At 43.2% G+C, this 23805-nt stretch overlaps 1 protein-coding gene across 3 annotated transcripts in view; it reads right to left on the bottom strand.

Moving 5' to 3' along the window:
- The window catches only part of CHPT1 (choline phosphotransferase 1), a 39687-nt gene extending 24104 nt beyond the window's left edge, over nt 1-15583 (bottom strand). The window contains exons 1-4 of one of the 3 annotated variants that reach the window (XM_030544319.1): nt 15319-15403; nt 9348-9500; nt 2099-2182; nt 1630-1777 (exon numbers count right to left, since the gene is read on the bottom strand). In XM_030544319.1, coding sequence (XP_030400179.1) covers nt 1630-1777; nt 2099-2122 — 172 coding nt within the window. In that variant the 5' untranslated portion in view covers nt 2123-2182; nt 9348-9500; nt 15319-15403. Of the gene's footprint in view, nt 1-1629; nt 1778-2098; nt 2183-9347; nt 9501-15318 lie in introns of all 3 variants that reach the window. The other 2 variants (XM_030544312.1, XM_030544306.1) reach the window with 2 other exon arrangements.
- Between the last annotated feature and the right edge of the window lie 8222 nt (nt 15584-23805).

Genomic DNA, 23805 nt, shown 5'->3' with positions numbered 1-23805 from the left:
ATTATCGAGTGCAGACCAATATAGGGAATTTCATCTCAACATCTTCAGGTAATTGGAATATTGTAAAAACAGGGAGAAAATGAACTCTTGGATAACCTTAACTACATCATGCACAGCTAAGCACTCACTGTAGTGTTCCTTGTCTCATTAGGTTTAGATCAGGGTTTCTCAACCTGTGGGTTGTGACCCAAAACTGGGTCACTGGAATGTTTCAAAGGATCACATCGCAGTTCCAGTCCCGTGAGATTGCTGTGACCTGGTGCATGGGATCACAGTGCCCTCAGATCTGACTCAACTGCTCCTCCATCATGACGATGGGAAGGCAGCCAGCTCAAATATGAATATGGGGCACTGTGACCCTGTGCGCCAGGTCATGCCACTCACAAATTTGGCCCAGATGGAGCCGACAAAGCCCAGAGTATGGAGCCGAGCTCAGTCAGCCCCATGTAACCAGAGCTGCAGGGGGGGCCTCTGCAAAGCCCTACCCGAAACCCTATCCCCAGACTTGGGGCCCTCACACATACCAAGTCCTATTTACTGAGTTAATCAAACATCTCCAGGCAGTAGGCGCACCATCCTTCAAGCTTTTTTTTAACATTAGTGTCTACAGTATGCATTTCCACTAGAGCTGAGATGACTAATACAAGTAACAATAAGGAATTCACTCTCTCCTGACAGGGTACTGTAGTTCTAACAATTTTTAAGTGTGTTTACTTTTCCTCACTTCACTTTCATAGTTCCTGATTATGCTGACAAGACTCAATCTTTCTAATTAGAAAAGGTTTCATTTCCTTTTAAGAAAGAAGTCAAAATGATGGGCTAGATTGTTTGCATCCATCAAAAGCCAAAACAAACAAAAACATGCAAGTTCTTGCGTTTCTCTGCCCTGAAGTGATGCTTTTCTGAATTGCTGTCCATGAGACAATTTTTAATTGGCTACTGCTTAATATCTGAAATTAATAGCCCACTTTTGTTGTTGTTTGTACTACAAACCTTAATTCATCTTGGCAATTTAGCATCAAATTAAAATTGAACTTCAGGTATTTATACTGTATCTAGCATCTTAGAAACTTATACAGCCCTCATCACTATTGTGTTTTGAGCCACATAAGTAGTGAAGCCAGCCTTCAGTTCTTCTGTCAAGTAAGTTATGACAGATACTGCACTTCTCTCCCAGGAAATCTTTGAATGTACTGTATTGCTTACAAAAAGCGATCAGATTTAATAAAGGGAACACACTCACTTCATACTCTCAATGTACATATGCAAGAGCTAGGTAACATGCATTATACATGTCTCAGGGCCACTTCTAAAATATTTTCCCACTCTCTAGGTTAGTAAGTAATAACCACTTAGGTCTCATATAGCACTTTTTATCAGTAGATCTCAAAGAGCTTTACATATGAGGTCAGTAGTCTTATTCCCATTTTACAGATGGAAAACAGAGGCACCAACAGGCAAAGTGACTTGTTCATAGTCACCCAGCAGGCCAGGAAGAGAATCTAGGATTTCGAAGTCCCAGTCTAGTTTTTATCCATTAGGCCAGACTGTACCTTACTAGGATTTAGTTTTTTTCCAGTCCCCTCCTCCCCCCACACCCAAGTTTGAAAAACGAAGAAATAAAGTTACCTGTGGAAATACAGTCACAACCATGGTCAAAAAGTTCCCCTAAGGGGGAACTACTATTTGTTCTTCTGGCTTGTTTCCCATCAATAGCATCCAGGGACTGGTAAACAAAGAGTCCTACTGCACACAAGAGGAATACCCAAAAAGGTGCCTGGAACAGATGCATAAATATCAATACTGTCAGTTCCAAATTACTTACTATTAGCCAAAAAATCGATCATACTACAGATTTTCTCTGCATGAAAAGCTTTCAGAGCAGTACTTTGCTAAGAGACTACCATAGACAGGCTAAAGTCTTCTTTCAGTTTTAACAGTGTAAATTGCAGTAAATCTGAACTGAATTGCTCAGTTTATATCACTGAAACAGAATCTATGCAGCCTCTTGCCTGTGCTTTCATTTACAAAACTAAAAGTTTAGATAGATACAGCTATCTAAAGTGGCATAAAGATTAATAAACTTTAATTTTCTCACCTGAAAATTGAGAGAGGTGCACATAATTAGTAGGAATGGTTCTATCCATGTTTATGGATACAGAACCCAAACAAAAAGGAGCGTCTTAAAAAACAAAAACAAACAAAAAAAAGAGTTCAGTGTTTCATTCAAATTTTCTGAAGTCAATTAGATGATTAACTTAAAATTTTACTTTCTTCCTAGGTATTTAGAGAACTGGTTATATTTGCATATCAAATTTCAGTTACTATGCAAACAACAACATTACTTAGTGCATTTTCTGCTTTTAACAGAAGTTTTAGTTTTTAAATAGACAAAGTTGGAGATTTTTCCAAGGCTCAAATGGCAGGCAGACGCCTAACTGCCATTTGTGCCTTGCAGAATCTCTCCCACGTAAATAAATGGTTTTCTTAAGAAAGAAGAACTGTCTGCTAAATGTAGACTTTGATAATTTATTTAGTTCTTGTTTTAAATTGATTGGGGGTTGGTTTTGATCATTCATTACAGGGTTTTAGTTTAGCAGGACTTGCCATGGTAGTGGTCCCATCTCGGAAGGGAGATTTAGCTTTCAGAAAATCAGTACGACTTTGAAACTAGTCCTTACTGATTACTTTTCCTCATACACCCCCAAATCTAGTTTCAGTCCAGGTCACATTTTTGCCCTTAGTTCTTACCAATCACACTTTACACAGAAAATTGTTTGGGAAGAAACAAAGTGAAAGGTTACATACAAGATGTTTATATCAAATAGATAAAACCCCATAGGAAATCGTGAAAATTAATTCTCTTCTACCCCTACGTAGGAACTGTCTGTTACATCCTGTCCTCGGTTACTCTTGTACAATCCCTCATCAGTGGGAGCTCACAGGTGTAACAGGGCAGAACATCGTAATCAAGATTGATAACATTCCTTTTCCAAGTGTGTTTATTAAAGGTTAGTGAGTGTATCTGGATAACAAAATTACAAATTATATGGATAGACTGAATATTAATGAGTAGATGTCGGGCTAAGAGACAGGAAATAACCCACTTTAAATAAATCCTCACATAACAGGTACACATCCACATAAATCAGCCAGTGGTCTCAGTCAAACCAGAAAAGGGAAGAATTTTGACAACTGAAAATAATAAACTTCTTTTAAACTAAGTTAGGACAGGAGGTTGTCATGGAGCGGAATATATAAGGGGGGAAATGAAAGTATGGTGAGATAGCTGTTCTTAAGCCCTGTTCATTATATCCCATCATAGCACTTGTGAACCAGTTTGTTTAGAATAAATCACACATCAGATTTAGACCCATCCCAGGAATCCACAAGACAAGACCTTCCAACTAGGACCATATTTAAGGAAGGTTCCTTTTTGAACTTAAAAGTCTTGCTCACAAAGCTAGAAAAGAAAATGAATTTTTAAACTTAAACAAAAAAATTAGGTAACTTTCAGAAAGAAAAGATCATCAGTATCTCTCTACTTCCTAATTCATTTAACCTTGAAATGAACTTCCAAATGAGAATCTAGTATACTTCTGACTTGGAGGCAATAGTAGCATCATCCTAGTTAAGAGCAGGCTGAGTAATCCTTATCCGGACTATTGCTAAATCTATTTTAAATTTCTGGATAACTATTGTCTAGCATCATGACAGAAGAAAAGTAAAGTAGTGAAAACTCTAGGGGAAATAAAGGATCTGAATGTCTTGAGTACAGAATCAGATTAATTCTCCAGAGTATGTCACCCAAAGGAATCAGATAGGAAGGAAAAACAGGACCTAAAATATCTTTTTAAGAAGCCCTGAGAATTCACTATATTCTAGCTAACTCTGTGAAAGGATCTCAACCTGACCCCTTAAATTGCACTTGCAATTCTGCAAGTACATAGTTTAGTTAGATACTCATCTGATTGTAGGACTAATTTTGGTAGTTACTGTAGGTGTCTAATTTCTACTTGCACCTGCAAACAGCTGGCACAATTTTAGAAGCTCTCTTAGAAAATATGGGCTTTCGAGATTTTTAAACATGTCCATTGTCATTGGGTTTAAGCTTCTCCAATGTGGGGGTTCCTACTTATGTAGTAATATAAAATCTGTTATGCTTTTTATGTTGGTATTACTTCAATGTAAAATAAGACTACTGTTCGAATTCTAGTCAAAAATTTTTTTTCTTATTGGTAAGTCCTCATCTATTCCAGCTGGGTTATCTCATCTCTTTTCACTCCTTAGACAAGATGACACTTGCAATCTCTGTGATATGTTTAAATATACCTTCATGATTGTTACTGATTATTTGTAACAATTCGGTCAAATATATATATTCTTTCATTTAAAGAGTAGTGTCTCTCTTGGATCAGGTATGAAACCAGTGACTTTTGGACTTTCACTATAGTTTACACAGTATTAGGGACTCTGAATCCCCACCAATCTTTAGGTCAAAAATCTAGACTCACATTTTTACAAAGGCCTAAACCTAATGATTGATTTATGAAGCAAGATGTTCCAACAGTTCCTCCTCTCCCAAATAGTATTAAGTGAGGGGAAAATTAAAGTCTAGCATCTTAAGACTTTCAGCATTATCTGTAAATTGGATAAGAAAAAGATTTAAATTCCAACTGACATGAGCATTTTGGTGGCAGGCAGAAAGCAAAACAGCATTATGGTAACCCAATGCAAGATTATAAACTAGTTTCCATCCCCCTCCAATATGAGTTTAACATTAAATTTTAAAATAATTTTTATGTTTTTTCTCCCATTAATCTAGTTATTAAATAGGAGGCAAAATCGTTTTAACATCTTTAGGCAAAACATGAAAAGGGACAAAGACTTTCAAAACTTGTATAAGCTAGGAACAGGGGAAAATCCAAGTTCATCTTCCTTCAGGAAGACAGGAAAGTGACCATGTAGAAAGGACAGGGCCATTTGACGAGGGCACTTCTGGATTCTTGAGGCTACTTAACTCTGTAGATTTACCCTAGCACTTTTAAATCTCCTAAATTAATCTAAATTCCCATTTAAACAAAATCTCTGTTTTAACCCTTATCCTTGCAAAGATAAAATGTAAACTGATCATTATGATTATGTGTCAATATGTCTTCATAAAGATCAAGTATTATTCAATGTTTTCCCCCCAGCCCTGCCCACACACATACCCTCCTTCAGCTGTCCAAGGCTAGCCTTTGAGGTCTATGAAATCCATGACCCTAGGCCTCTCAATTTTGGAAAGGGCCTAGGACAGATTCTTGGCTATGTTGCCCAGGCCTCTGCAGCCTGGGTTGCAATAAATTCCCCCTTTCAACCATTTGCCTACAGTTTAAAATACAGTTTTATAGTCCAGATTACCCAAAAAAGCAATTATGCATATAATACACAGAATTAAAACTGTACTCTGTGCTAATTCAGTTAACAAGATCCTCTCAACCACTTTATTTTCCCACACTCCTCCCTTCTTCTAAAGCTACTGGATACATAAAACTGCTAAACAGATTACTATTGGTAAACAAGATCTCACCCACAGTTGGCATTTTATTTGTTTCTGAATGCAAAATCTCCATATTCAATGGTCAATCATGAAGAAAAAGCTATTATCACACATTCTTCAACAGTCGTAATGCTATTTAATTCCAGTTCATTCTATGCTGTATGTTTGCTATTTATTTTGTTTAATCTTTTAAATAATTATTTCATAAAATACAATGAAGCCAGTCAGAAAAATGGCTGATACAGTAAGTAAAGACAACTGTATTTTGTTACAGAAAGACAATGCTGTGAGTTCCTCCCTGTATACAGACATTTTTAATATTTCCAAATTTGGGATACTCCAATTAATCAGTCAGGCCTTTCCCGCCCCCTCTCTTTTTTTTAAGGTTGCCTTTTGGCTTTTTTCAAAGCATTGCTGGATCTGCAAACTGTATCAAGGATCTTACTTTAGAGCTTCTTTATATGAAGAGGTAACAAGCTTCACATCACAATTCCTCAATTTGTGCAAGCTTTTTTAATCTGTACAATAGTTACTGTATTCATTGTTAGCTAATGACAGCTTCAACAACCCCACAGTTATTCAGCAGAATAAACATGACAATGAAACAGTTCAATTTCTTAAATCAAACTCTGAAAAATTAAAGAGAACATGCTAATGTTTGCAGTCATAACTTTAGATCATATTGTCAGAAGAGAGTTTATTTAATGGAAAACAGTTCTGCTACACTCAACTTCAAACCGATTTTTGAAAAAATAAATATCTTTTTTTCCCTGATGAGAATGTGTACACACATATGCTAGAATTCAAGTTAAAAAATTTCCCCTGCCTTCTCAGTATGGGCTTTCCATTTCCTTATAAATCCCCACCATGACAGGATCTATGGAGTGTGAGGAGCAAAGGGTTTTCATTCTCATCTTCCCCCTAACTATCTCATCCATACCAGTTAATGCTACAGAACACCTGCTGAGAGGGAAAGCCGATTGCACTGAGAATGTAGCAACAAGTGTGGGCATGAATGGCTTGGGGGAATTGGAAATGAGATATGGAGTCTTTCTCCCCAAGGTCACCACTTCAAAGCTAACCCAGGGTGGTAGTGACCTGCATGTTGTTGGGCAGGCTGACATGAAATGAGTTGGTGATCTCAATCTAACCGGTAGTAAACAAGTGTCCAAATCACAAAAACCACCACCGTACTTAGGCCTAGTTGACAGTCTCAGGTCAAAAGATTAATATTTGGAGACTGAAATACCCTCAGCTCCTAATTAATGGAGTACAATGGTGACGTGTGTTCTTCCTCTGCCCAACTTTTCTTCCCGTCAGTCAGGGAGCAAGATTACTGTACATGACAGCACACTGGTATGAATTTTAAATTTCATTGTTTTTCATTATCTTGCTCAGACCTTTCACAATTATGAGAAAAAACAGTATTTATCGTGACTCAGGAGTTATGTAGCTGGAAGGAAAATGATCTGTCCTGAAGCCTAGGAAGACAGCAGAGGGAGCAACAGGAGTGGGGATCAAATTAGGAATCAGAGTGGGTCAAGAATCTGGTCTCCTGAGCTATTTTGGCTTCCAGAGAAGACAAAATATTCTGTTATTTGCATCAATCCAATATTCAAATTCTGAAATTAAAGCTTTGTAATGTCATGAACACAGAGGTTCCAGTGGCCTGGAAAATTAACCTAAAATAATTTTAAAAATTAAAAGCATTTAAATTAAAATTTAATGTTACTGTCTTTCTGTCCCACTCAGCAGCTTTAAACTGGCAAGCTTGAAGTAGCTTTGTTTGTTTTTTAATGAAACCTTAAGGAGTTATTATAAACACCAGTAAGAAGTTTACAAATGGAGGGATATTTTGAAAGCTGAGAGAGAGTAAATAAAGGACTCTGGTAAAATCACTGCATGCTAGATGGTAAAAAGGATCAAGCTATGGTAAAAGAAAGAGATAGTGACAGAATAGTGAAAGGGCAGAAGTGTTGGACCCAATAATTAAGTTGCCAATTATTCTTAATAATTAGATAATTATTCAGGAGAGCAACTAAATCACACCTACTTTCTCAATGATGCATAGATGATCACCATCTCTCATTTTGCTATCTCCTTGTAATATGAACACATCCCATTCGCCCGGTCTGCTCCACCCAGTCTTAAGATGACTCTTTTATATGTAAAAAGCAACAGAGAGTCCTGTGGCACCTTAAAGACTAACAGATGTATTGGAGCATAAGCTTTCGTGGGTGAATACCCACTTCGTCAAATGCATGCTTTCTCCACAGCCTCCCTATACACCCCGCCTGCCACAGTTCCTCCCGCCCATTGGCAGACCCCGCAGATCAGTGCCTTCCCCCTCACACACATACCCCACTCACAGCAATCAGCTGGCTTGCGGCGTTTTGGGGGCAGGAGGGAGTGGGGAGGAGCGAGGAGTCAGAGCGCAGGCTCCACCTCCCATCCCTGCTTCCCCAACGCCGCAAGCCGGCTGACTGCCCTTGGCAGGAGGGGGAGCCTATCCTCTGAGTCCTCACTCATCCCCCCTCCCTCCTGCTCCCTAAGCACCGCAAGCCAGTTGATTGCCCCAGGCAGGGGGGAGGAGCGAGGACTCAACATGCAGGCTCCCCCTCCCTCTCCTGCTGGCAGCAATCAGCTGGCTTGCCAAGTTTAGCGGGGGGGCAGGAGCCAGGATGCAGCATGGGAAGTAAAGGGAGAGGAGATGGGGGGGAAAGAAGGCAGGTCAAGGATGGGGGCTTGGGGGGGGGAAGTGGGCAGGCTGAGGGTTGAGCCCCACCCCGCCCCGCCCGTGATGCTTGCAGAGTAGGGGAAGCTACAGCTGCTGCGCAATGTGCTTCTCCTAGCCTACAGCACCTTCAGCCTCCTTGCCTGCCTCATCTCCAGTGCCAGTGGGCTGTGCCTGTTTAGGGTAAGGCAGGGACACGTCTCAACTATAGTACTGTACTGCATGCACAGTATGTTTGTAAACACACAGCACACGCACACTACTCCCCCCCACCATAATATTAAACTGCTTGTTTAAAATTGTTTAAAATGTATACAATGCCTTTTGTCTGGCAAAAAAAATTTCCCTGGAATCTACCCTCCTCCCCATTTATATTAATTCTTATGGGGAAATTGAATTCGCTTAACATCGTTTCACTTAAAGTCGCATTTTTCAGGAACATAACTACAACGTTAAGTGAAAAGTTAGTGTACTTATTAACTCTGTGCCAAATATTAGGCACAATATTTTTTAATGTGGTTTAAGAGATCTCTTGATGTACAACTAAATGACACTTCTTAGCCTTTTTGTGGCCCCTGCACAACATACTCTTACCTTCAAGTCATCCTATACTATCACATTTCCTTCCCCATGTTCCCAGTTACAAAAAAGGGCCTATTTTTAGTTGATATTTGGAGAAACACCTACAAACAAAATTTCATTATCTACTTTTTTTCCCCATTTCCCCACCCATACTGCTTACATCCTCTGGAGTCTGACAGTAGTCTCCTGAATATCAACAACTACTTTTATACTTTTGACAGATTTTATCACTGTGTCCCCATGACCTAAGAATCTCATGATGTCACCAGAGAGCACAGGAGGTGCACAGGTTTTTCAGGGCTGCAGAAGAACGTGAAAAACCCTCAGAGTCTCTGCCAATTTGACCTGGGGAGAAATTTCTATCAAATTGTCAAACTCAATTAAAAGGCAAACATCAGTCAGTATGCTACAACAGATGACTGTTGTCACAGCTGTTCTGAAGATGTTTATCAAGATACTGAGGTTACAACACTATCATGTCCTACTCACCAGAAGGAACCAGTGGTTGCATCACTTCCTTTAGTGCATGCATAGTGTTCACACATTTATTATTTCACAATGTCTTTGTAAAGCTCCAGGATTAGGCAGGCGTATTTCCTCCACACCATCCCCATCTGGCACTGAACAATTAACTTTGTTCTGCTGGGAAGAAAAAACACCCCAAAATACTACAGTACTCTTGGCGAGAGATTGGCAGTAAGAATGAAGAGCTGTGACCTGTCACGGAGTCACAGTCTCAGTGCATCTTTCCCCTGTGCCTTCAGAACCCATATCAATCCTTGAGGGTTCTCAATCGAGGACTTTCACAGGCACTAAATTACCTATTTTTTTATTATATTATGAAACATGTACCTACACTTATCTACACTTTTTTTTTTAAAGTGTTAAAATTCAGTTTCAATAATTTAAGGTACTACTAGCAGGGGACTTTAATTATATAGAATCTTTTGACTCTAATATTCACAATTTTATTGAGGGAAATGCAGTGTTGTAATACTCCTCACAATTAAGTAGTCAAGACTCTCAGTCAATTATAACAGGAAAGGTTGCTTCTTGAGGCCAATTATGTAGAGGTGAGATGTTGAAGTGTACAACTATGTTGTCAAGTTGGCCAAAGATTTAATAATTCATAAAATGTTTCGTTACTTCATCCACCTCGTGTCTCTAGTATCTTGGGACTGACACGGGACAACTACATTGCATAAAAACAATTTGGGTATTAAGAATTCAGAAGCAGGCATTGCAAATGTGCATGCTTCTCCCAGTTTTCTCAACTAAAACTGCCCCCCCCCTTTATTTTTAAAGAAACAAAAGTTTGCAGGCCTTTAATCTACAGCCAGAATGCAAAAGTTTAGGGTATTAAAAATATTAGACAAGCCAAAATGCTCAAGTATTACAATATCAAAAGATCTATAATACACTAATCCCAACAACTATGTTCCAATATTGTTGTGGCTAGCACAGTTTCAACCTTGGTATCGGTAAGGTTATGAACGAGTCAGGTCTCTGAACAACTGCACTCCTATAAACCCTGAGGAATTTGTATGTGTTACCACATACTAAGCTGCAACTAACTACAAGTCTGTAATTCCATCTCACTGCATTATTACAATCCCAGTCATGTAAATTCTTTTCTGTATGATCCACACATATTTTTCCTGAAGTGAAAATATCTGAGCATGATATTTAAAACAGCAGGTTAACCCATTAGTCTTCAACTTGCGAAGGCACGAGTTCTACATTTTGGGTCACGAGTGAAAATAAGTTTGGAAGTTTAATTTTAGCTCCTAACACAGGTTTCTCCACATCCCAAAAGTACATCAGAAAGTCAGAGCCAGATCCTGCAAGTGGATCTGCATAGACAGGCCTTTGCAAAACCCCGTTAACATCAACGAGGCGCTGAAAGAGTTGGACTGTGTGAGTGCACTTGCAGGACTAAGGCCATCGTTTCCACCTTGTGATAGAAAAGTCAAGGCCCTATTCACCCCTGCAACATGTGCAGTAGTTCAGAACTACAAGAGGGCTCCCACACTGCTCATTCTCTCTTTCTTGGCATGAAAGATGACAGAATTTGTTTGGACAAACAGGAGTTGGATAACAGAGTGAGTTTGTCATGTAAGGAGATGCATACATTGGTGAGAGAATGTTGCAATGGGAGGTATAAAATGACCTCCTAAATTAAAACAAGAAGAACAAGAACACAGAATAAAAAGGAGGCTCCTGCTTCATATGACATGCTTTCAATGGATGCTGTGATAGTTAAATTTAGACTGCCAGCTGAAATCTGACCCAGCATTTTAGGTTTTACAAAACTCAACTTCTATAAAATTAACACCATTGAAAAAAATGGGAAAAATTTCTCATTGGGCTAGTGCACTATAGTGCTATACACTAAAAATAGAAGTGTAGTCACAAGGGACTAGTCACCCCAACTACGATCCTATCTAAGACCCCAACTATGGACTTGGAGCAGTTACCCGCGCTTGCACTGCCATTGCTACACTTTTATTTTTAGCATGCTAGCTCAGTTAGAGCTAGTGCAGGTATGTCTACCCAAGCTGGAAATTACAGCCCCAGCTCCAGTACAGACATAGCCTAAGTCAGTAGTTCTCACATTTTTTTTTTGCGAACCAATTGAAAATTGCTGAGGGTCTTGGCAGACCACTTAATGGTCTTTCCAATGTTGTTTGTACCGTTAGCCAACTACTGTAAAGCGCTTTAGATAAAAGCGCTATATTAAAAAAAATCTTATTAACTTTTTTTGTTCTCCAACTAAAAGCACACAACTCATATTTTAATATCAGTAGTCTTACCTTTCTAATGTGATGAATGTGCCCTCTCTCCCCTGCCATGGCAGCCCCCTAGCTGGGGCTGCAAAGGAGCGGGGTCTCTGCCTCACTACAGCAGCCACAGAGCTGAGGCTGGGAAGAAGGGCCATCTCTCCCCAGAAGCCGCAGCCCAGGAGCTGGGGAAAGTTGCCTCTTTCTCTGGCCACTGCAGCCCTACATGTTCCAAATTCCCCCTACACCCTCTTCTCACCCCACCGCCCCCTATCACCCACCCCTAGTCTCCCCAAGGCCACCACCTCACCTTACATGTGCATCTTCTCCAGGGTCCAGGCACCTACTTAGTGGAACCATGCCCCTGTGGCTCCACTAATTAGGTGGGTGATCCTTCATTCTCATGCGTGGCCACCCAGGCGCACACCTTAGAGGGAACTATCCATGGACCACCAGAATGGAGCTCACAGACCACAGTTTGAGAACTTAAAGTGCCTAATGCTACTCTGTTAACTTAAATGCCAGCAACTTCGGTCTACACTAGCACTCCCATCTTTGGAGCCGAAGTGTTGATGAGACTGGTGAGCAAAAAAAACCCTTTAATGTTGCAGAAAGCCAAGATTTTCATGTAATGACACGAATACAGGAGCTTGGACTTAAGGACACCAATATTGTGACTCTCATGATAAAAATCATGAGTGCTGGCAATACACAAGACAAATCTTTTCTCTCTAGAAGAGAAATGTCAAAAACAGGCTTGAAATTCATCCCCCCCCAAAGGGAGTCTCCTTTCCCACCGAATGCGTGAGGTTTGGAGTAAGTCAAAGTATTAGAAACTATTCAGCATGAGAAGCAACCTTCCCACTGACCAGACCACACCAACTCAAAGTGGCACCAGACCATTCCAGAACAACCAATGCAAAACCTGCAGACATATCTCCACTGCTACAATGATCAACACCCTCCCCCCAACACATTTTTCAAGATCCATGGGTTCTACACATGCCGATCACAACATGTGATATACCTCATTACGGTGACCAGATAGCAAGTGTAAAAAATTGGGATACTTTTTTTTTTTTTTTTGGGGGGGGGGGGGGGGGAAATAATTGCCTATATAAGACAAAGCCTCTAATATTGGGACCTTTGGTCACCCTAAACCCAGGGCTCCCTAACACAGCTAAGCTGACTCAAATCCCACTAACCCTGCACTTAAACTGCGGTCAGACTCACCCAAAATGGCCACTGACTCGCCCATCTGGCTTTATAACCACCCCCACCCCTGCTGTGGGAGACAGCTGGGGGGTTGGGGGCACATGGGAAACTGCACATCGAGGCACCACCCGCCCCTGCTCTCTGCTGCCGCCCCTCAGTGCCTTCCTCCGGCCACTGCAGGCTCCAAGCCCCGGCCAAATGCCCTCGTTGGGTCACAGCTGCTGGCAGGCAGCGGCCTGCACAGGGCAGCGGTGTGGCGGGGGACAGGGAGCTATTTAACCCGCTGGTGCGCACGGCACCTGAAACTGAACGGAGCCCACACGCTGCAGGAAGCTGTCTGTTCAATGAATGGGGAGAGGAGCCCCCTCTACCCGCCCAGAGTCAGATGGTAGCGGCTCCCCCAGTGGCACTGTGCTGCCACTCTTGGGCGGGTTTCTCCCACAGCTTGCAGCCTCCCTGGCTCGCTGCGCTTCCTGGGATGGTGGGAGCCCGGGGCGGCGCTATGCGCTGCATACAGGGCCCTGACCCTAAGAGCCAAAAGGGTGGCAAGGTGGGAAGTCCCAACGATGCTTACCTGGAGCGGCTTCCAGGAAGCATCCAGCAGGTCCCTCTGGCTCCTAGGATCAGGTTGGGTCAGGGGAGCTCTCTGACCGCTGCCAGCGCCTGCAAGCCCCACCTCTGCAGCACTGATTGGGCAGGAGGGAGCCGGTGAAGCACATGGAGACCTCCTCCACCTCTGTGCCTAGGGGCTGCCAGCACTGCAGGCTCCTGCCGGTGGGCAGGTGCGTCACCGGGAGCTGCCCCAGGAAGCGCCGCCATGCCAGCCCCGGCACTTTGGCAGTGATGGTGAGCAGTCCCTGATATCGGGACAAAGGGCATCCCGACCGATATGCAGTTGGGACATGGGACAAATGTGTTAATATCAGGACATCTGGTTACCCTAAACCTCATCTAGACCACTAAATGCCCCAATAAAAACGATGTGGGTGAAACCAATCACTACATTGTTGAACGAACTCACACAGGAAAATGATAAAAGACAAAACCACCTTATCAGTTGCAGGTGAACACTTTTCATGAAGCCATTGCTCTATATCTGCCCTATCAATCTTCAACCTCAAAGGAAACCGCCACAGTACTTTCAAAAGACAAGCCTAGGGGCTCAAATTCATTACTCTGCTAGATAGTAAAAAATCATGACTGGACAGAAACACTGGATTTATGGCTTATTACAACAGTCTATAACCCAATAACCCCCTCTTTTTGTTCTATGACTGCATTAATGGGCCACTCTACCTTGAATGACCTCTTACAATATTTGCTAACTATTTAAGCTAAACAATCTGTTCCACCTTGTTGTGATGCTGGGAGTACCTTTCCCAGACCCGAAGGAAGAGTTCTGGTGGCTTGAAAGCTTGTCTGTCTCGCCAATGATAGATATTACCTAACCCACCCTGTCTCCAATATCCTACAACTATACTGCATAGTACAGACCCTGTTGGATGGCATTATAACTGTTTGGTCTTTCCTGCGTAGACATGGTTTAGTCCTTTCTAGAAACAGAAGGCCAAACCTACTGATAACATAGGTGGGGCACTATTGACGCAACACAATAGGATTTACTGTGTGCACAGGCTCAAAACACTGTCTGAAGATACAGTGCGCCAGTTGTGTGTTTTTTACAGCATCCCGGGGTTTACAGTATGAAGGGATAAAAACGTGGCCAGGTTCTCAGTTTGGGTAGGAATTTGTTTTGCAGCGAGTGCTCTGTGTGTTACACCTGGAGATTACAGTATGTGTGAGGGATACAGGGTGTATTTGCATGGCTGACATTTACACTAGAGAGAGGGTTATAAGCCCTCAGACAATGGGTGTGTACAATGTGCACAAAAAGTGTTACAGGGAAATATGAGAGTTGAATGCTAGAGCTGCTGGGAGAGTTTCAGTCAGAGCAGGGACCATGGGGGCAGAAGGTCGGTTACAGCATAGTTGGATCTAGTGATTACAATGCAGGAGAGAGTGAAGTTGTTTACAGTGGAGCATATGTGCAGGGAGGAGGAGAAGGTGTTGGAGTGGGGGACTGGGACACAATGCCGGGGGTGAGAGCTGGCTAGAGGGGGCTCCAGCTGGGCATGGGAGAGCGGTTACTGTGGGGTAAGAAGAGGTGACGCTGTGGGGAAAAGGGTGGGGTATTTGGGGGGGGCAGAGGGAAGATTAGCTGGGGGGGCAGTATTGGGCAAGAGGGTGATTTGAGAGGGGTGGCTGGGAAGAAAGACATAGGTTGGGAGTTAGTGCAGGCTAAGGGGACAGGGAACTGAGGCTCCTGCGGGGTGAGGGGAGCAGGGACAGGGCCTGGGTTAGTCTGGGCAGGGGGCCCTATGAGACTGGGGAAAGCAGAAGCTTCTTGGGTCTCGGGGGTGGGTGCGGGGGGGCGGCAGAGGACCCCTGTGGCCGGCGGGCGGTACCTGCTCGGTGGCGCTGGGGCAGTAGGCGATGAGCAGCAGCGTGGTGAGCAGGTTGAGCAGGAGGCCGCTCAGGGTGATGGTGTTGGGGGCCAGCCAGGCCGGGATCTGCTCCACCAGCCAGGCCCAGTAGAGCTGCAGCGGCGGCTCCAGCAGCGAGCGCCCGGACGCGCTGTAGCGATGCTGCTCCAGCCGCCTCAGCTGCGCCGCGCTCAGGGGCTTGGGCGGCGCCCACAGCCCGGCCATGGCCGCTGCTCGCTCGGCGCCTGGGCCTGGCTGCTCCCCGGGCTCGCCGCCGGGCCTCTCGGCACAGGGCGGGGGCGGGCTCAGCGAGGGAGGGAGGGACAGAGGCCGGAACGCAGCCGCCGCCCGCAGCTGGTATTTAACCCGCGGCCCCCGGGCCCTGAAGCGCGTCTGCCCCCAGCACTCCCCGCTGGGATACGGGGAGCCGGGAAGCCCTAATCCCCGCCCGCGCCCCGAGGGGCTGGGCAGAGGTTGCTCCCCGGCCCCTGCTCCTCCCTCTGCCCCCCCACCTGCCCCACGGGGGCCGGGCAGCTCCTCCCTCTGCCTGCCCCATCTGCCCCCCAGGGGCCTGGGCAACTCCTCCTCCCTTCCCCATAGGGGAGCTGACAGTGGCATCCCCCCGCACAGCCTTACCCCACAGGCTGAGCCCAACAAGCCCACATATGCCCTGTGGACCCCTGTATACTGTGTATGTAATGACTATGAGCTAGTGGTCTCTTAGGCACTATGGTGCCCCTAGCACAATGGGCTGTCCACATAGTGCCCATCACCTCAGTGCTAACCAGATGGTGTCAGGTTTCAGAGTGGCAGTTGTGTTAGTCCCTATCAGCAAAAACAACAAGGAGTCCTTGTGGCACCTTAGAGACTAACAAATTATGGAGACAGGTCATCTGTGATACTCAGATCAGGTGCTACGCTGGTCACATCATCCCATGTTAAGGCCTGTTGTTTCCACAGATCACTTTGCACTAGGGCAAGGGCGGGCAAACTTTTTGGGCCAAAAGCCACATCTGGGTGGGGAAATTGTATGCGGGGCAGGGCAGGGGGCTGGAGTGCAGAGTGCAGGAAGGGGCTCAGGGCAGGGGTTGGGGTGCAGGAGGCGTGCGGCAGGAGGCTCAGGGCAGGAGATTGGGGTGCACAGGGGTGCAGGGAGCTCAGGATAGGGGTGCAGAGTGTACGAGGGGGCTCAGGGCAGGGAGTTGGGCTGCAGAAGGTGTGCGAGCTGCAGGCAGGGGGCTCAGGGCAGGGAGTTGGGGGGTGGGGTGCAGGAGAGGTTGGAGCTCTGGCCCGGCGCCACTTACCTAAAGCTACTCCGGGTGGCAGCGGCACCCACCGGGGCCAGGGCAGGTTCCCTGCATGCCTGCCCTGTCCCTAGCCCCACACTGCTCCAGGAAGCGCTGGGGCCCCTAGAGGAGGGAGGGTGGAGGGTTCCATGTGCGCTGCCCTTGCCGTGCCTCCAGATATCTCCCCCGAAGCTCCCATTGGCCACGGTTCCCCGTTCCTGGCTAATGGGAGCTGTAGGGAGCGGTGCCTGGAGCCAAGAGCAATGCATGCGGAGCTCTCGCTCCCCCGCCTGGAGGCTGCTTCTGAGAGCGGCACCAGGCGCCCAGCGCCACCAGGGGCAATCCTGTAAGCCGGAGCCAAAGCCCTGAGGGGCCGGATCTGTCCCATGGGCCGTAGTTTGCCCACCCCTGTTCTAACCCTATGATCCTATGATATTGAAAGTAATCATGGGCCCCATGTTGCAAAACTATGTAGGCCATGCTTGAGTCACGTTACTGCAGATAATGTAGGTTGAATCCTCTGCTGTAAATTTCCTGGTCATTTTCTCACAAACTTTATTTTCTCTTAACATGATTTTCCTTGTGTACATTTCCTTCTTTATAATCCTTTGAGAGCCATGGCTGAAGCCCAGGTGATTACCTGAGTCATTGCTTACTATGCCGTGTCAAACTTTGAGCAAATACAAAAACATACAGGTGATGCCGACTATGAAGTGTCTGGAGAACATACTAGTTCAGTAATGGATGTTTCTGTTGGCAATAGCCAAGATTATAGCATCATCAGATCGTCAGCACAGTTGGTAAATAAGAGTATTTTTCAGAGGAGCTGGACACATTTTCTTATAGAATGGAACTTGCATGGTGTGTCTGGTAATACTTCAAAATTCTAATTATTAGGGCTTTCAAGGGATTAAAAAAATTAATTGCAATTAATTGATCAATTATTCCTGCTGTTAATAGAATACAATTTATTTAAATATTTTTGGCTATTTTCTACATTTTCAAATATATTGATTTCAATTACAACAGAATGCAAAGTGTACAGTGCTCACTTTTCTTTACAAATATTTGCGCTGTAAAAAACAAAAGAAATAGTATTTTTCAATTCACCTATTACAAGTACTGCAATCTCTTTATCATGAACATTGTACTGACAAATATAGAATTATGTACAAAAAGACCCAGCATTCAAAAATAAAACAATGTAAAACTTTAGAGCCTACAAGTCCGCTTAGTCCTACTCCAGCCAATCACTCAGACAAACAAGTTTGGTTACAATTTGCAGAAGATAATGTTGCCTGCTTCTTGTTTACAGTGTCATCTGAAAGTGAGAACAGGCGTTCACATGGCAATGTTGTAGCCGACGTCGCAAGATATTTATGCCATATGCGCTAAAGATTCATATATCCCTTCATGCCTCGCATATCCCTTTATGCCTCAACTACCATTCCAGAGGACATGCGTCCATGCTAATGACAGATTCTACTCGATAACAATCCAAAGCAGAATGGACCAATGCATGTTCATTTTCATCATCTGAGTCAGATGCCACAAGCAGAAGTTTGATTTTCTTTTCTGGTGGTTGGGTTCTGTAGTTTCCGCATCTGAGTGCTGCTCTTTGCAGACTTCTGAAAGCATGCTCCACACCTCATGCCTCTCAGATTTTGGATGGCACTTCAGATTCTTAAACCTTTTGTCCAGTGCTGTAGCTATTTTTAGAAATCTCACATTGGTACCTTCTGTGCGTTTCGTCAAATTTGCAATGAAAGTGTTCTTAAAACTGACGTGCTGGGTCATCACCCAAGACTGCTTTAACATGAAATATATGGCAGAATGCGGGTAAAACAAAACAGGAGACATACAATTCTCCCCCAAGGAGTTCAGTCAAAAATGTAATTAACAATTTTTTTTTAACAAATATAATCAGTATGGAAGCATGTTCTCTGGAATGGTGGCCGAAGCAAGAAGGGACATACAAATGTTTAGCATATCTGGCATGTAAATACCTTGCAATCCTGGCTACAAAAGTGCCATGTGAATGCCTGTTCTCATTTTCAGCTGACATAGTAAATAAGAAGCAGGCAGCATTGTCTCCTGTAAATGTAAACAAACTTGTTTGTCTTAGCAATTGGCTGAACAAGAAGTAGGGCTGAGTGGACTTGCAGGTACTAAAGTTTTACATTGTTTTGTTTTTGAGTGCAGTTACATCACAAAAAAATCTACATTTGTAAGTTACATTTCCACAATAAAGAGATTGCACTTGAGTGCTTGTATGAGGTGAATTGAAAAATACTACATCTCTACTCCAATATAACATGGTACTCGGGAGCCAAAAAATCTTACCATATTATAGGTGAAATTGTGTTACATTGACCTTGGTTTGGCCTCGAGCATTTCCTTTATTAATAGTCAGCAAATCAAGCTGGGTAGGGAAGGCTGTGCCTCCCCAAACAGAATGACCCACCCGCTATCTGACCCCCGCCTACTTCCCACCCCCAACTGACCCCTTAGAACCTCCGACCCATTCAACCCCCCCACTCCTTGTCCCCTGACTGTCCCCTCCAGAAACCCCCCACCCCAACCACTCTTCCCAAGACCCCACCCCCATCTAAGCCCCCCGCTCCTTGTCCCCTGACCGCCCCATCCAGAAACAACCCCGTCCCTAATCACCCACAGTACCCCACCCCCTACTCAACCCCCCTGCTCCCTGTCCCCTGACTGCCCCGATTCCTATCCACACCCCCGCGCCCTGACAGCCCTTCCCCCCCGGGACTCCCACAGCCTACCCAACACCTCCGTTCCCCATCCCCTGACCGCCCTTCCCCCAGAACCTCCAAATCATCCAAACCCCCCTGCTCCCTGTCCCCTGATTGCCCCCCGAGACCCTCTGGCCTTTATCCAACCCCTTGGCCGGCCTGGCACCCTCAACACGCCACTAAGAGAAGCGTGTTCAGAGCCAGACACAATAATACGCTGATCCACTGGAGTGTGCAGCCCCATCCCCCAGAGCACTGCTTGACCGCATTATATCCGAATTCGTGTCATATCAGGTCACTTTATATCTGGGTAGAGGTGTATTTCTTTTGTTTATCATTTTTACATTGCAAATATTTGTAATAAAAATAATAATATAAAGTGAGCACTGTACACTTTGTATTCTGTGTTGTAATAGAAATCAATATATTTGAACATGTAGAAAAACATCCAAAAACATTTAATACATTTCAATTGGTATTCTATTGTTTAGAGTGCAATTAGTCAAGCTTAATTTTTTTGAGTTTATCGCGTGAGTTAACTGCGATTAATCAACAGCCTTACTAATTATTATCTTTTAGCCCTATAAATATTTAAATTCTGAGCTTTGAAAATGTGTTGTTTTTACTGAAAAATAAAGAGAAAATATTTTTCCACTAACTTCTTTGTTATAGTAAACTTTGGTGTTAGTTGTAACTACTGTAGGTACATTTTCAGACAAAACTGTGATTGTCAAGTTCACAGTTTCCTTTTAAATGAAGCAATTTGGCCAAGATCACACAATGGCAGGGTTGGGTTACAACCCATCAGGGTGGCACTCTGGCCACAAGACCATGTTTCCCCAGTGTGACATTTTGGGGATTACCCAGACTACTATGGGATCTGTCACCACATGCCCTATTTCCAGGGGGTGTTTTAAAGCTGTGCTGCTCTGTCTCAGATCCCTGACCACAAACACAAAGTCTCGCCCTAGCTTCCACCAGCCCAGTTACTCCTTAATTAGGGGTATGGAACGGCTTCCGTGTGAGGAGAGATTAATAAGACTGGGACTCTTCCACTTGGAAAAGAGACAGCTAAGGGGAGATATGATTGAGGTCTATAAAATCATGACTGGTATAGAGAAAGTAGATAAGGAAATGTTATTTACTACTTCTCATAACACAAGACCTAGGGGTCACCAAATGAAATTAATGGGCAGCAAGTTTAAAACAAATAAAAGGCAGTATTTCATCACACAACACACAGTCAACCTGTGGAACTCCTTGCTAAAGACTGTGAAGGCCAAAACCATAACAGCATTAAAAAAGAGCTAGATACATCCATGGAGGATAGCTCCATTAGTGGCTATTAGCCAGGATGGGCAGGGATGGTGTCCCTAGTCTCTGTTTGCCAGAAGCTGGGAATGAGCGACAGAGGATGGATCACTTGATGATTACCAGTTCTGTTCATTCCCTCTGACTGTCAGAGTACAGGACACTGGGCTAGATGGACCTTTGGTTTGACCCAGTAGGGCCATTCTTAAGTTCTTATGTTCCTTTCAGGGTAACACTAATAGCCACTCCAATCCCAAGTCTCCTCAAATCCATCCTTCCTGAATTTTTAACTACCAGACATCCAAATATTTCCCCTCTGGTTCATCACCTCCTCACCCACCCCCCAATAATGTGAAACCAGCCTTCAGTTATCAGCTTATTTTGGTGCACACACTCAATGCAGTAATTGAGTAAAGATTTTTAGATGTTTTTCTACATTTTCAAGTATATTGATTTCTATTACAGCACAGAATACAAAATGTACAGTGCTCACTTTATATTATCATTTTTTATTACGAATACTTGCACTGGAAAAATGATAAAAGAAATAGTATTTTTCAAGTTATCTCATACAAGTACTGTAGTTCAGTCTCTTTATCATGAAAATGTAACTTACAAATGTAGATTTTTGTTACATAACTGCACTCAAAAACAAAACAATGTAAAACTTCAGTGCCTACAAGTCCACTCAGTCCTACTTCTTGTTCAGTTAGTTGCTAAGACAAATAAGTTTGTTTACATTTATGGGTGATACTGCTGCCTGCTTCTTATTTACAATGTCATCTGAAAGTGCGAAAACAGGAATTCGCATGGTGCTTTTGTAGCCAGTACTGCAAGGTATTTACATCCCAGGTATGCTAAACATTCATGTGGCCCTCCACGCTTTGGCCACCATTCCAGAGGACATGTTTCCATGCTGATGATGCTCGTTAAAATAAAATGCACTAATTAAATTTGAGCCCAAAGTCCTTGGGGGAGAACTTTTTGTCTGCTGTTCTGTTTTACCTGTATTCTCTCATATATTTCATGTTATAGCAGTCTCAGATGATGACCCAGCACATGTTGGTTTTAAGAACACTTTCACTGCAGATTTGACAAAACACAAAGAAGATGCTAATGTGAGATTTCTAAAAATAGCTACAGCACTGGACAAAAGGTTTAAGAATCTGAAGTGCTGTCTAAAATCTGAGATGGACGAGGTGTGGAGCATGCTTTCAGAAGTCTTAAAAGAGCAACACTCAGATGTAGAAATTACAGAACTCGAACCATCCAAAAAAAAAAAAAAGTATCAACCTTCCGCTTGTGGCATCTGACTCAGATGATGAAAATGAACATGCGTCGGTCCATTCTGCTTTGGATCGTTATCGAGTAGAACCCATCATCAGCATGGATGCATGTCCTCTGGAATGGTAGTTGAAGCATGAAGGAACATACGACACTTTAGCACATAAATGTCTTGCGACACCAGCTACAATAGTGCCATGCAAACACCTGTTCTTACTTTCAGGTGACACTAAACAAGAAGCGGACAGCATTGTCTCCTGCAAATTGTAACCAAACTTGTTTGTCTGAGTGATTGGCTGAAGTAGGACTGTGTGGACTTGTAGGCTGTAAAGTTATACATTGTTTTATTTTTTAATGCATTTTTTGTAAATAATTCTACATTTGTAAGTTCAACTTTCATAAAAAAGAGATTGCACTACATTACTTGTATTAGGTGAACTGAAAAATATTGTTTTGTTTTTTTCAGTGCAAATGTTTGTAATAAAAATAAAGTGAGCTTATACTAATACACTTTGTATTCTGTGTTGTAACTGAAATCAATATATTTGAAAATGTAGAAAACATCCAAAAATATTTAAATAAATGTTATTCTATTATTGTTTGACAGTGCGATTAATCGCACGATTAATTTTTTTAAGCACTTGACAGTCCTAATTATTATTATTACTGAAAGTATTAACAGACTATAAGAGAGAGTGAATGAAAATAACCTACACTACCTGACATCAAATGCACATGAAGTATATACAAAAAGAAAACTCTCTGTCACCAGCCTAAGATAAGCAGCCAGAAACTCTTCTGTTTCTTCAAAACTAACCTAGAATCATTGCTCTCATACCATGAGCTGTATACTTATGGGCCTGCTAACTAACAATCCCTTCCACAGGAGGAACTCATTCTATGAATGTCTGGATCGCCATTTTGGATTTCTTTCAGACCATTGCAGAGGGCACTTAGAAGCTGTTGAGTTTTTGATTAAAGAAAGAAAGCAGATAAAGAATAGGGGAGAGGATTATTAGGCTGAGCTGAACTCTGATCTTGCTGCATCTGACCAGATAACCGCTCCTAAATTAAAATGGTAGTGTTTATCTTTCATTACCCTTTGTTTGTGGTCCTCCAGCCAGTTTTTAATCTGCTTGAAATTCCTTTCCTATCTAGTTCAATCCTATATTTCCTCTTCAAGTCAATTTCCATTAATTTTGAGACCAAAATATGAGGCCCTGTATTCATTCTCTAGTCTATTGCATATCTGCATAGGTAAGTACAGTTAAATCTAAGCTTTTTTCACTATTGCTGTTCCAATATTCTACTTTTCCCTTTTGAACTTTGTGCACACCAGTATTCCCATTCACTTCAATGGGGGGTCTATTGTGTGTATAGTTAAGTACATACTTAAGACTTTGCAGGATCAGGGCTTGTATTGCCTGACCAGTCAATGAAGGGCTGCCTATTTGGCATTGTCTGCGCTTGGGTTATTAGGAATAAAAAATGTGTACTGTTCCTAACATCATTTTGGCTCTACTGTTGGTAGACGTGGCACCTGAGGCCTTCAGTTTTTTTAATACCATGATGTTTAGACCTGTTCTGAGTATGGTCATGTTTTTATGACTGTTAATTTTCAGTGGTGCACTCTAAAATACTTGGGATGCTTCTCTGTGTTGTCTTGAGTGCCATGCACATTTCTGTAGATGGAATCAAATGACTAGTGGCTGTACGGAGTGTGGAGTTCCTTTACAGGGAGAGTAGGAGTCACTGTCTCCATGGTCACTGGGTGAAATTTCTGTTAGCGAGATTCCTTAATGTAAGAGAGGTATCTTATATTTTTAACCTTA

This window comes from Gopherus evgoodei, chromosome 1 (genome assembly GCF_007399415.2).
Source record: "Gopherus evgoodei ecotype Sinaloan lineage chromosome 1, rGopEvg1_v1.p, whole genome shotgun sequence".
Lineage (NCBI taxonomy): Eukaryota > Metazoa > Chordata > Testudines > Testudinidae > Gopherus > Gopherus evgoodei.
Note: the sequence above shows the minus strand (reverse complement) of the source record. Positions and strands in the feature narration are given on the sequence as shown.